Source organism: Micropterus salmoides, unplaced genomic scaffold, assembly GCF_014851395.1.
Source record: "Micropterus salmoides isolate LMB-PRFRI ecotype aquatic unplaced genomic scaffold, ASM1485139v1 Ms_hic_scaffold_2, whole genome shotgun sequence".
Taxonomy (NCBI): Eukaryota; Metazoa; Chordata; class Actinopteri; order Centrarchiformes; family Centrarchidae; genus Micropterus; species Micropterus salmoides.
This window is the reverse complement of record NW_024041150.1, coordinates 41,785,501-41,798,499: the sequence shown is the minus strand read 5'-3', so window position 1 is coordinate 41,798,499 and position 12,999 is coordinate 41,785,501. Positions and strand designations below refer to the sequence as shown.

At 42.0% G+C, this 12,999-nt stretch overlaps 1 protein-coding gene across 2 annotated transcripts; it reads right to left on the bottom strand.

Moving 5' to 3' along the window:
* Positions 1 to 2,425: 2,425 nt before the first annotated feature.
* LOC119912272 (zinc finger protein 572-like) lies at positions 2,426 to 12,999 on the bottom strand. 2 transcript variants are annotated; one of them, XM_038731396.1, is made up of 11 exons: positions 12,751 to 12,999; positions 12,287 to 12,370; positions 10,966 to 11,128; positions 10,723 to 10,820; positions 10,193 to 10,425; positions 8,699 to 8,753; positions 7,696 to 7,828; positions 7,453 to 7,550; positions 6,196 to 6,428; positions 4,848 to 4,945; positions 2,426 to 4,615 (listed from the first exon to the last, which is right to left on the bottom strand). In XM_038731396.1, exons 1-11 carry the CDS (start codon positions 12,995 to 12,997, stop codon positions 3,226 to 3,228), a joined length of 2,832 nt encoding a protein of 943 aa, XP_038587324.1. In that variant the 5' UTR covers positions 12,998 to 12,999; the 3' UTR covers positions 2,426 to 3,225. The 2 variants fall into 2 exon arrangements, with proteins under 2 accessions (XP_038587324.1, XP_038587325.1); XM_038731397.1 differs by lacking the exons at positions 7,696 to 7,828; positions 8,699 to 8,753; positions 10,193 to 10,425; positions 10,723 to 10,820.

The window sequence follows — 12,999 nt, the reverse complement described above, 5'->3', positions numbered from 1 at the left end:
ATAAAGTGGCCGGTGAGTGTATATGTGGAGGAAAACCTCATCCCAACTGTAAAGTATGGTGGAGGGGGAATCATGGTTTGGGGCTGCTTCGCTGCCTCAGGGCCTGAAAGGGTTGCTATCATGACACTAAACGGGATTACTAATCAGTTTGAATGATTAAAAGTTTTCAAAAATAAATTTCTGGGTTACAGCCCCAGAATGCAAGGTCTCATTTCAGTCTGTCTGAAATGAGCTATAGATGCTCCTGTCTCTTTAAGACCCCCCACCCATCCAAAAGTCCACTGTGTTCTGATTGGCCAAGATCCTGAAGCAGGATGATTTTGCTGCCGAGTGGTAAAGACATACTGAGTGTAGGAGTTGCCAGGCTGAGAACGGTTCGGCTGCGGACAGTAGCTCAGGGGATGTGGTGCAAGCGAGGGACGTGCAGCTGGACAATATTGAGGTTGTAGGCAAATTACCATAACCGGCTCTGTATGACATCATTAAGTAAGTGAGATGGACTGAGAGACAGAGACACAGGTGGACTATAAGACTGTGAGACGGACTGTGAGACAGAGAGACAGGTGGACTATAAGACTGTGAGACGGACTGTGAGACAGAGACACAGGTGGACTATAAGACTGAGATTGACTGTGAGACAGAGATGCAGGTGGACTATAAGACTGTGAGACGGACTGTGAGACAGAGACACAGGTGGACAATAAGACTGAGACGGACTGTGAGACAGAGACGCAGGTGGAATATAAGACTATGAGATGATGAAGAGAACAGTGTGTGTGTGTGTGTGTGTGTGTGTTAATTGTAGTACCAGGTGGTGGTAATTAGTGCAGTATTAGTGGTTGTAGTAGCAGATGCAGTACTCTGGATGCAGTACGCTTAACTTCATTCAAGAAATAGCTTAACGTCTGTCCACCAATCGGAACACAGGACCTAGTATGTGTGTGCGTGTGTCTCCCTTTGATCTTTCTCTGCTTATTAACATCACCTGGGCAACCAGCTATCCTATATAGATGTCACCCACTCTAACTCACGCAATACACACCCATTATAAACTCAGAAAAGAGCTCAAAAAAGCATAAAACTTCGACAGTGACTGTGAACAAATCATAAAAAATATCAAAAAGCTGAATACACCATTAATAGATTAACTTCTTGTGACCAATTTACAGTTTAAATCAAGTCTGTATGCTGAACTGGTGAGCTTTCAAAGTGGAGTAGGTATGAGGAGGATTTTGACAGTCTCTTCATTCACTTACAATGGGAGAATTTTCCTGGAAAACCTTGAATAATTTGGAAAGTATTCAAGGTATCAATGACAAAAGTAATAGCACCCCATTCCTCACTGAGCCGGACAACTTGGAGTTTGAACGGAGTTTCTATGTCGAAAGCTGGGGGACTAGTTAGCGCACAAAATGATGGAAGAATAATCATAAAGGTTAGCAACAACATAGGATGCGAATGCTTGCAGCATTCACACCCAAATAGCCTTCGGGCTAATTCCTGCATATTTACATTGCTGAAAAGCTAAGATGTCCATTAATATGTACGGTCCCTTTTAAATAAATACACAGTTATTTCAAAGCAAAGCTATTATTGGTTCACGCCAATTCAAGTGGTCCAATAGCACAGATCAACTCTACTCTACTAACAGCAACTTGAGTTACCTTTTCCTTTTGGTGCATCATGTGTTTTACTCAAATGGCAATACCACCCAGCAGCAGCAACACAAGTTTAGTAGGAGATGAATCTGATGAACGACAGTGGTCAGAGCTAATCTCACTAACAAACATTGCCTTTCCTGTGACTACTTCATAATAAAAACCAACTCATGTTTGACCAGTGAAAAGCTTTTAATGTGGAGCTGCAGAAGTAGGAAAAATTGCATTAGCAGTAACTTAACTCTTAATACAGCATTTTCCCCGGGAATGTCACTGCTGAAACCACATCTTTTATTGCAAACATCTGTGTGCAATTGGGTCAGTCACTGGGTTATCTCATTTGGGGATAGACTGTGTTAGCAGACATTTATTTAAAGAGGTGGTATTATGCTCATTTTCAGGTTCCAAATCCTATTTAGGGGTTGTACAAGAACAGGTTTACATGCTTTAATAAAAAAAAAACAACAAAACACCATATTTTCATACTGCACATTCCTGCAGCTCCTCTTTTCACCCTGTGTGTTGAATGCTTCGTTTTAGCTATGGAGTGATACATCCTGTCTCTAAATGATCTTTGTTGGGAGTTGCACATGTGTAGTTCCTAGTTAAGGACTACTAGCCAATCAGAAGCAGCGAAAAGACGGTAAACAGCTTCGATTCAGCTGTAGGCTACATGTTGCCAACCAGGTTGTCAATAAGGACTGGAGCAAGAGTTTCAGACTGGTGAGTTATTAATCTGTAACAAAAGTATCTTTCATCCATAAAGTTTTATCTGAGCTCTTTCTCTACATCACAGGAACAACTTTATGTCCACTGACTGCCTGGAGGGTAGCTAGTGTTTGGAAGGGAGAGGAGAGCTGTGTGCTGCAGCTCACTGTTTTTCCACCGGTGTCTTTGAGGGCGTGTTAGACTAGTCGCTCGTGAGCATTATGATGTATTTTCCTGTGACATCAAGTGGAAGTAAAGCCTGGACTACAAACGAGCTGTTTTCAGACAGTTCAGAGCAGAGTTTTCTGTGGGAGATGGGAACTCCCTTTGGGGTGGACTTTGGGCTTTTTCACTTTGCAAACCTGTTCCATGCACAATGAAAATCTTCAAAATTATAAGTTTTTTATTTTGATGCTAATACCTTTGAATATTTACTTGAGCAAAATGTTTAATGTAGGTCTTTTCTCCACTATCATATTTCTACTTTTTCCACCATGTACTTGCGACCATACGCATCTGTGATGTAGCGTGGTGCCACATCCTCACAAACAATACCCAACTCACATTGTTCAGCTGCATTATGTTTATGACAATAAGATAAGTGTGATAGAACAATTAACGACGCTCTCGTTTTGTCTTGCAATACAAATCTAGTGCACCTCTTTCCAAAACAATTTTACTTTATACTCCCTAAAAGCCCAACTCAGCTAGGTGGCTGCGATTTAACTGTCAAGGTTCATTAGCTTAGGCTCTGCTTACAGAACACTGCACTGCAGCGCTATGAAACAATAAGTCACTCTTGAAAACAAGTTATATTGACGTTGTTTAAATGTATAAATGTAGAAAAAGAACAGACTCTTCAGTCTTTCAGTTCATCCACTGCTGACTGTTCTTCCCGCTGGTGGCTCTTCATATGTGTTTTCAGACAGTGGCTCTGAGTGAAGGCTTTGTCGCAGAAGGTGCACTGGTAAGGTTTCTCTCCGTTGTGGGTCCTCATGTGGACCTTCAGGTGTTCTTGGCGAGCGCACGCTTTCCCACAAACCCCACAGACAAACCGTTTGACGCCTGAATGGGTTGTCAGATGGCCTCTGAGAGTACTCAGACTGTTAAAGGTTCTTCCACACTCTGAGCATTTGTACGGTCTCTCTCCAGTGTGGATTAACATGTGTCGTGTCAGAGCTCCTTGAGAAGACAATCCTTTACCGCATTCGCTGCAGATAATCTTCTCCGCGCTGTGTCTTTTCAGGTGAGCCTTTAATTGACATCCTGTGGGGAACGTTTTGCAGCAAATATCACAGAGGTACTTTCTCTCTCTCTCAGTGTGAATTTTCTCATGTGCCTTTACTACTCCAGGAGTTAAAAACCGCTTCCCACAAACCTGACAGCTGTATCGTTTTTCTCCAGTGTGAGCTAACTTGTGTCTGGATAAAGATCGAAGGTCACCGACAGATTTACCGCACACATCGCAGCTGTAAGGCTTCTCACCTGTGTGGGTCCTGCTGTGAACCCTCAGCTGTTGTGTAAAAGCAAAAGACTGATTACAGACATCACATTTGTGTGGTTTATCCTCCACATGCATCCACCGGTGAGTCTTCAAAGTAAAATTATTCGTATACGCTTTATGGCAAACATCACATTTGTATGGTCTCTCTCCTGTGTGTACAGCAGCATGCCTATTCAGACCAACAACAGTGAGAAAAGACTTTCCACAGACGTTGCAGCGGTGTGTTTTCTGGTGACTTTGAAGGTGACTCCTCAGCTCCTCTACAGACTCTGGATGTTCTCCACACACTCCACAGAGCCTTTCTGGATCGTCCAAATGATTCCAGGCGTGTTTAATCAATATTTTCATTGAATTGTGCAGAGCTCGGCAGACTTTACAGGGCAGAGGAGCGTCACTCTTATCGGTCGACGCCTTCAGAGACGACTGCACCTTCTTCCTATTCTTTGTTTTGACTCTTGAATGTTCTAATCGTCGTTTCTTCGTCATCTTTGAGTTCAGTTCAGTTTCACTGTCCCTCGGCTCCTTGTCATTCTTGTCTGGCTTCCAGTCTTCATCTCTGTCATCTTCCACCAGCTCATCATCATCGTCGTCGTCGTCTCCATTGTCCCCTTCATGGGCTGAAGAAACTGCTCTTACGTCATCTGATGTTCCAAGTTGCTCGCCGTCTTTCTGCGTTTCCGCTTCTTGTTGCACACTCGAGATGGACAGATGATCTGCTTCGTTGTTCTCCACATTTTCTACAGGACTGAAGATAGTAAAAGCAGTTCCATTATTAAATGTACCTTCATCTTTGGCACAATCAAAATGTGCTTACTGAAGATGAACACATTGGGTGAATCTATCTTTTAACTCAAATTCTGAAGAAGAGCGATCAGAATATACGCTGCCAAGAGTGGAGTTGATCCTTGACTGTTTTTAACTGTTAAGCATAAAGGTTGTATTATTGACAGCTAGCTCAGAAAGACTTTTTGACTCACCTTGCATGTGGCCTGTTCTCATCATTTCCTGTGTCAATGGAGTCTTTTCCCTGCGTTGGAGGAAGTTGCTCGTTGCTCTTCAGGGAATTCTTTGCTTTCTGGAAGAAATCAAGAGTTTACTTTTAAAATTATGAAATTTGCACATGGACATTCGTTCTTGACTTTATGGAGCAGTATGCTAAAAAGCTCCACTTAAGTAGCTTTTTTGTATGGTGACGACACTTCACATGACATTTAACAAAACCGACGACATTAAAAACTACGGCTTGGCCGATTGACTCTGCCATCGTCCATCGCAAATGACTGAGACATCACAATGTTGAGCCAGCACTGTGGTTTTTCCAACCGCGACCCATTTTCACGGGAGCAGGTGTGTTGCTTAGCGGCTTGTTAATGATGTATTGTAGCCTATAAAATGATTTAAAAAAAAAAACAACAACGTGGTACTAAGTGACATCTGTACTCGTGCGCTCACTGTCGCAATGATGAGATCACTTACTCATGTCAAATAATTTCTTCCAGCTAAACTCTGACAAAACAGAGATCCTGGTCATTGCGTCCCAGCAAATGGCAAAGCAAATACTGCCATCTGCTGGTTCCCTAGTGAATCACATAAAGCCTGTTGCAAAGAATCTTGGCGTCTGGTTCAACAGTAATTTCAGTTTTGAGCAGCACACCACAAAGCTTGTGGAAACATATTTTTACCAGTTTAGAAATATATCAAAAATGCAATCTATGTTAACTTAAGGACATTGACACCATCTTATATACGGGCATATAAAAGCACTTAGAGGGTAAAATAAAAACATGCCAGACTGCGGTTTGTGGATTTTTCATCTGCCTTCAACACCATTCGGCCCCATTTATTGGTGCAGAAGCTCATAGAAATTTTCAGGTTGGACTGCAACCTGGTGCACTGGATTTTGGACTCGCTCAAAGGACACGAAAGTGAGAGTAAATGTCTTTCTGGAATAATAGTGACATCATTTAATGTTTTAGCCTACCCTACAAGGACCATCGCAATTTAGCATCCCTTTAACAGCGAGGTTTTTAGTATGTCTGTTTAATATTTATTTCATATTTATTTATTTATTTCATCTGTATGTTTATGTCTATGTTTATCACCGTAGCAAATTCCTCGCTTGTGTAAAATACTACTTGGTAATAAAGCTTTATTTATTAAAGATTTATTTTAAATTGTGTTCATTTATTTGCTTGCTGTTTGTCCCATGTATTATTTTAATTTTAAAGTGTATTGGGAAAATGCTGCGTGGAGATTCTGGGCTGAATTAAAATTGATTAATTGACTGATTGTAAAGGTCAGTGGTAAAACAAGTGGAGGATCTACCTGTGCTCGGATATAAAGGGCTGATCTTCCTTTGCCTCTGGATTTGATGGACCTTTGGATCTCTCTTGGTGTCAGTGTCTTTAGTTTCAGTGGCGTCAGTGTCCTGGTTGCGTCGGCAGTGAAGGCATCAAACTGTCCTTTTAGTTGAAGGAAGGTGGACTTCAGCAGTTTCAGGAAGTCGGGCTCCTGCAGGCCTCGAGGACACCTCAGGATCTTCATCGCTGACTTCATCGCTAAAACGCAAACAAAATCATCTCGGCGTTCAAGGAAAAAATTTGGTTTTCAAGTCAATCTGACAAGTTTCCATTAAAAAGTTATAAACCGAACATCCAGAGAATCAGCAAAATATACCCCAAATGAATGCAGAAAATATAACAAACCAAACATTTCTGTTGGTTTCATGTCACACAGTCTCCTCATTTCTCCACACATGATGCTTTTGTTTGACACTATTATTTGTTTTCAGTGTTAAACAATAACGCCTCTCTGTAGAACACAATACGGTTCAACAGCTGCACAAACTACATCCTCTAAATTGAACGCAAAATGGACATAACATATATAACCTTCATGAAGGACGATTCATTACAGGACTTACAGGCGTGGACAACATTGCTGGTACACTTTCGTTAAAGAAAGAAAAACCCAAAATGGTCCCTTAAATAACAAACTGACAAAAGTAGTTTTCACTTTACTGAAAATAAATTGATGAAAATCCGACTTTGCTTTTGAAAAAAACAAACTAATGAGAACTGGCCTGGACAAACATGATGGTATCCTGAACCTTTTGAGGCAGTCACTGCAATAAATGAGACTTCTGCACTTGTCACAGGTATTTTGGCCCACTCCTCATAATCAAACTGCTCCAGCTGTTTCTACTTCGTACAGGCTTCGCCCTCTAAGGCTATCACTATTGGGTTTACTCCTACGCGCGCACTGATAAAGCTCGTCTTGGCCCACCCGCGGCGTGAGCCTCTCTTACGTCCTCACCCTGTGAGTAAACAGTGGTGAGACCTCCCATTTTTCTTCAGCACTGAGCTGTCAGAAGATTACCAGCTAGTGGAGAAGTACAATGCCTTCATGCAAGCCGGCCAGAAAGGGGCGAGACACGGGCTACATCATGCCGGGGGAACCTCCATCCCCGATGTGAGGCTTACCTCAGACTGGAGCACGCTGGCTCACCCCCGGCTCACACTGCCCATTCTGCGCTCTCCTCCAGTCTGACTGGACATTTCACTTTTATTGTTGGACTCTTACCGCCTTTTGTGAGCACATTGGTCTGAGAGTCCCTTAACAGACAGACTCTGAGGTTTATATGACTCCGCCTCCTGCGCAGCCTCTCCACAGACTGACCTCTGCAAGGAAATAATACAAACAATTTCAAATATAAAAATCCTTCAAAGCTGTGTGTGTGTCAGTGTTATTCCCTCACATAACCACATCTTTCTGTCTCAGTACCAAAGAAACGTATTATGTGTTGACAACATATCGTATATGAACCTTGTATTTGTTATCTCATGATCCGGATCCTCCTGATCTGGACTGGCGGTCTCTACCGTCTCCTCAGCAGACACGTCCTCCTCATCTTCCCCGTCTTGGCCTAAGACCTCCCGGCTCCTCGAGTTCTCCACATCTGAACAAAAAACAATACAATAGTAAAAAGCTTTTTCTTTTTAACCTCCTAAAGCGGTACAGTGGTGCAGGAGGAATTCAGATCCTTTACTTAAGTACTTTACCACACTGTAAAACACTGTCTTACAAGCAAGGATATTATCGTTATACGAAGTGAAAAAACATTTTCTTTAACTAAAATAAAAATAAAAAAGAGACTTTACAAAAAAATCCACAACTAACTGAAACCGTCTTTGTACAACTAACGAAAATAAAATAAATGTCTTTAGTTTAGTATTTTTGAATTAATAGCTTAATCTTTTCATATATTTCACGTGACGTCACATTCCAAAGGAAAACGCTCCCAGAGGGCAAACAAGACGTTATTTTCCGCTGCCCTCCAACCAGCAAGCAAGTGACACACTGTTACTTTGAATTTGTTACTTTTTTATTGCCAAAATATTTGATGGTTGTTGTGCTTTGTGATGCACTAATCAACGAGGACACAAGCCTGAGCTGTGTTAGGGGAGGGATTCCCCAGAAGGTAAACGTAAACATTACCGCAGCTGGCAGAGACCTGGTGGGTTTTAACTGCGGAAATACGGCAGCGGGTGCTGTATATGGATCGCAAGTGCCCAACACTTGCAGTTTGTGTCCATATCTTTCTTTTTCTTGAGTTTGAGAGGTGATCTAAATAAAATTTAACTACTTTTGTGGCGTCTCTTCGGGGGAGTCCGGTGTGAGCTGCTATCTTGGTCTGTTGTTTGCCCTCCAGGTCACAGTGCATGACTGAATAATAGCACATCATCGAGTAAAGTGTTTACAGTGTACAGTGAAGTAAAAAGTACAAGTATCAAGTAGCAGAAAATGTAAACGTTTTAAAAAGACGTACTCTGCTTTTGCTGCTCGTCCTCTGCAGGGAGTTCAGCTGCTCGTCCAGCCGCCGGCTCACAGACAGGAAACAGATACATGTGTGAGAATATCACCAGATTTATACTTAAACTCTAATCAATACCTGCATTCAAAAATACATCTTTTAATTAATGTTTCTGCTGCAGCAACAGAAAGTTCCACTGATATCAGTTCTGTCATGGACCAAACAGGTTTATACAGAAAAAAAATAACTGCAAGTGCAACAGGCTGGGTCGACCTCTGTCGTCTGATCGCGGCTACTTCAGATCACAGATTGGTGCTCTGATCACCAGGGGGCGGTGTTATGTTGCAGCAAGTCCGTGAACTGCCAGTGTAGAACAAACAGGCTTATTAGCTTTAAGTGAAACATGTGTAAATGCACAGCACAGTGTTTCACACAGAATTAATTTCTTGGTGTAGCAGCTAGGTACAGCGTGCTAACCTCGACAACCCAGCTGTATTCTAACGTTATCATAGAGCGATCCTTATTAGCTACGCTCCTCGCCACAATTAAATCAGTGAATGGGAAACACTGCAGTGTGTTGCAGATTCTAGAGACTGTTTTTATGTCATCTTAGTTGTGATAGTGAGTTAGTTAAAATCACCTTAATATTGTTGCACGAAAAACCAATCGCTGATCATCCCTTCAACCGTCGATCGCCAATCCAATCACCAATCGGCACAATCCTACTGCGTGTATGTTTTGTCTGTTAGAGCCTACCCTAGAACGCAGCAAGGGCCCTCGCCTTCTTACATCCTTTTAACATTGATGGTTTTAACATGGCTGTTTCCTTTTTAATTGTATTAATTTATCTGCTTGCTTTTGTTTGTCTAATGTCTTATTTTAATTGTGACGTGTATGTTATGGCAACGGACAACGATTGTAGCTCCTTCAAACTTCACTACGCTTTTGTATTATCTGTTTTTTTCCCGGCTTTATTGCTGAAACACGTGTTACCTCTGACATAAAGACAGTCAAAGAGCAGCAGACCACGATCCACCTGGTCCAAGTCGCGGCGGGTGCCATGCTGGCCCAGCTTGGACTTAATTCTGCTCCTAAAGAGCCGGTTTGGACAAAATGAGACTCATATTGACCAGATAACGGAATCCAAAGACTGTTGAGCCCACTTCGTTCCAGAGACCTGACCCATCAACATCCCGGATCAAGCACTCGGCAGGTGGTCCATGTTCTGAGCTGTCAGCGCGAGACTCCGGCAAGATGGGAGGTGGTGGACTCGATTATGCTTGGTGCACAAACGCAGTCAAGATGGACTCTGTTTCCCAAATGTCAGACTGTTTATTGTGAGGATGAAGATGTTGTGTGTGTAGCATGAAGGAACTACAAAATTTGTTTCATTATGCAGCCTTGTGCTATAAGTGCTATAATGACTGATAAACCTTGTAGTGGAACCACACTGCACGGTGATTCAGCGCTCAACTATGTACAGGTCAGTGGTAAAAGAAGTGGATCTACCTGTGCTCGGATATAAAGGGCTGATCTTCCTTTGCCTCTGGATTTGATGGACCTTTGGATCTCTCTTGGTGTCAGTTTCTTTAGTTTCAGTGGTGTCAGTGTCCTGGTTGCGTCAGTTGTAAAAGCATCAAACTGTCCTCTCAGCTGAGGGAAGGTGGACTTAAGCCGGTTCAGGAAGTCGGACTCCTGCAGGCCTCCAGGAAACCTCAAGATCTTCACCACTGACTTCATCTCTAACGCGCAAACAAATTCATCACAATAATAAAGGACACTAAGACAAGTTTTCAAATCAAGGTTATTAACCAAACATCCAGATAATTACCAAAAAAACACCCTTAATGAGAGAATATAACACAGCATTTCTGTTGGTTTCAAACAGCAGCACAAACGGCATCCTCCTCAAACTGAACATTTTAACCTTCATGAAGGAGGATTTATGACTTAAATCCAGCCAGCTGTACCCAATAATCTGAACAACGCACGCTCCCAACATCCTGATTGGACATTTCACTTTTCTGTTGGACTCTTACCGCATTTTTTAAGCACAGTGGCCTGGGAGTCCCTCAACAGACAGACTCTGAGGTTTATATGACTCCGCCTCCTGCGCTTCTTCTCCACAGACTGACCTCTGCAAGGAAATAATACAAACAATTTAAAATATAAAAATCCTTCAGTGCTGTGTGTGTGTCAGTGTTATTCCACCACATAACCAAATCTTTCTGTCTCAGTAGCAAAAAAACATAATATACAGTAACATCATATCATATCTGAACCTTGTATTTGTTATCTGATGATCCGGATCCCCCAGATGCTCCTGATCTAGACTGGTGGTCTGTTCAGGCTCCTCAGCAGAGTCCTCCTCTTCCTCCTCCTCATCTCCACCCTCCTCTTCCTCAGTGTGTCCTATGATATCCGGGCTCCCAGAGTCCTCCACATCTGAACAAATAAATGTTAAAGTAGAAAGAATAGAAAGAATAAAAAAAAATAAAATAAAAAAAACTATTTTGCTATGTATGAAGGATCGAGACAACTGAATGTGCTTCATGCAGCTTTTATTTTTTAACCTTCTAGACGAGTCCAGTGGTGCAGGAATCATTCAGATCCTACATTCAGAAATACTGTCACACTGTGAAATACTCTCTCTACCTACACTACATGTGTCTGTGAAGGTTTCTCAGTCTTCCAGGTCATAGTTTTCCAGGGAAGGTAAAGTTGAGGACAACTGGACTTGGTTGAAGATACTCGAGGACGATTCGTCCCTCATGTGAGAGACGCCATCAGTTCTGACTGACTGGTAGGGAAACTCAGCTATTCTGACTTGGCTTCAGGTGTCTCCAGCGACCATAACGAATGTCGTTACAACATCCAGGAGACTTATGTGAAATTCTGACTATGTTTTAGGTCAAATTTGTGCAGAAAAATAGATAATTCTACAGGGTTCACAAACTTTCAAGCACCTTTCTATCTATCTATCTGGGCTGCACATATATCGTTTCAGCATCGTCATTGCAATGTCCCCGTGTGCAATAGTCACATCGTGGAACGTGCAATGTCAAGCAAGTCAAATTAACACCTCAACTTTTTTTGCTGCTTGATACAAAAGGAAAACTTGGACGGTTCTCGTTTCCCATGACTAATATACAAGACAAGTTTGTCAGATGTAACATAATCTACTCTGATTTAAGGGTTCTTGAATACACAGTGTTGATAGAGAGTGACAAACAATGCGTTTATCAAACAACCAAAGCAGGCTGTTGAGTGAGGAACAGCAGAAAACCACTGATTTGGTTGAAAAAGGTTGCTTTTTTATTTACTGCATTAAAGCTCAAGATTCCTGTATTTTGTAACAACAGACAGAATTAATTAACAATTCATTTGAATTACTTTATATTCTGCTGAGTAGCTTAATATATAATAATACATCATTATTGTGGATTATATTTTGCATTATTAACATGATTCTGTAAAGTAATAACAACTAAATGTATTAAATAAAAAGTAGTGGAGTAAAAGTACAATATTTGCCTCTAAACTGTGGTGGAGTTGAAGTATCAAGCAGCAGAAAAGTGTGTTAAAGTGGATATAAAGACGCACTCTGCTCAGATCTGTGCTGCTCCTCCTCTGCAGGGAGTTCAGCTGCTCCTCCAGCCGCCGGCTCACAGACAGGAAACTGGTGATCTGGATCAGAAACAGACAGCAGGGTTTGTTTTTAATGCAAGAAAACTAGATCACCATCAGAATTAATGTAAATATTGACCCATTTGTTGATTATATTTTGTGTTGTTAATCTATAGTACGGTACTTGGGGTATATTTACTGAAGTTACTATTCCCATTTACTGCCATGTGAAAATTAATAGCTTTTAAAACGTCTAACTGCAGATTCAAAGTGCTTAAAACCTGATCATTAAAAAGTCTCTTAAATTAAAAGCTGGTCCAGGACTCCCCTGCTCCAGACTTGTATTAAATCACCAGATTTTTGAATGGGGTTTGGTGCAGTGTTAAAACAACAGCAGCTGTTAAGCATAGTGTTTCATGTGGTTCCTAGTCTGTTCCCACCTATCCTACAGAGAGAGACCCGAGGCTGCAGCACCGCCTCCAGCTGCCTCCTCTGCCGGTCGATCTCCTGCCTCAGACCCGAAGCCTCCTCCTCGTACCCGGCTACGGTTCTCTCCACAACCGCGAAGATTTCCTGCGCGGCTGTTGTCAGTTTCTCTGCGATGAATCCTCTCAGGATCTCCGTTTTGGACAGTTTATAGTCCACAGAGTCCACCGAGGAGACAAACAGCACGTTGACTGTCTCCATTT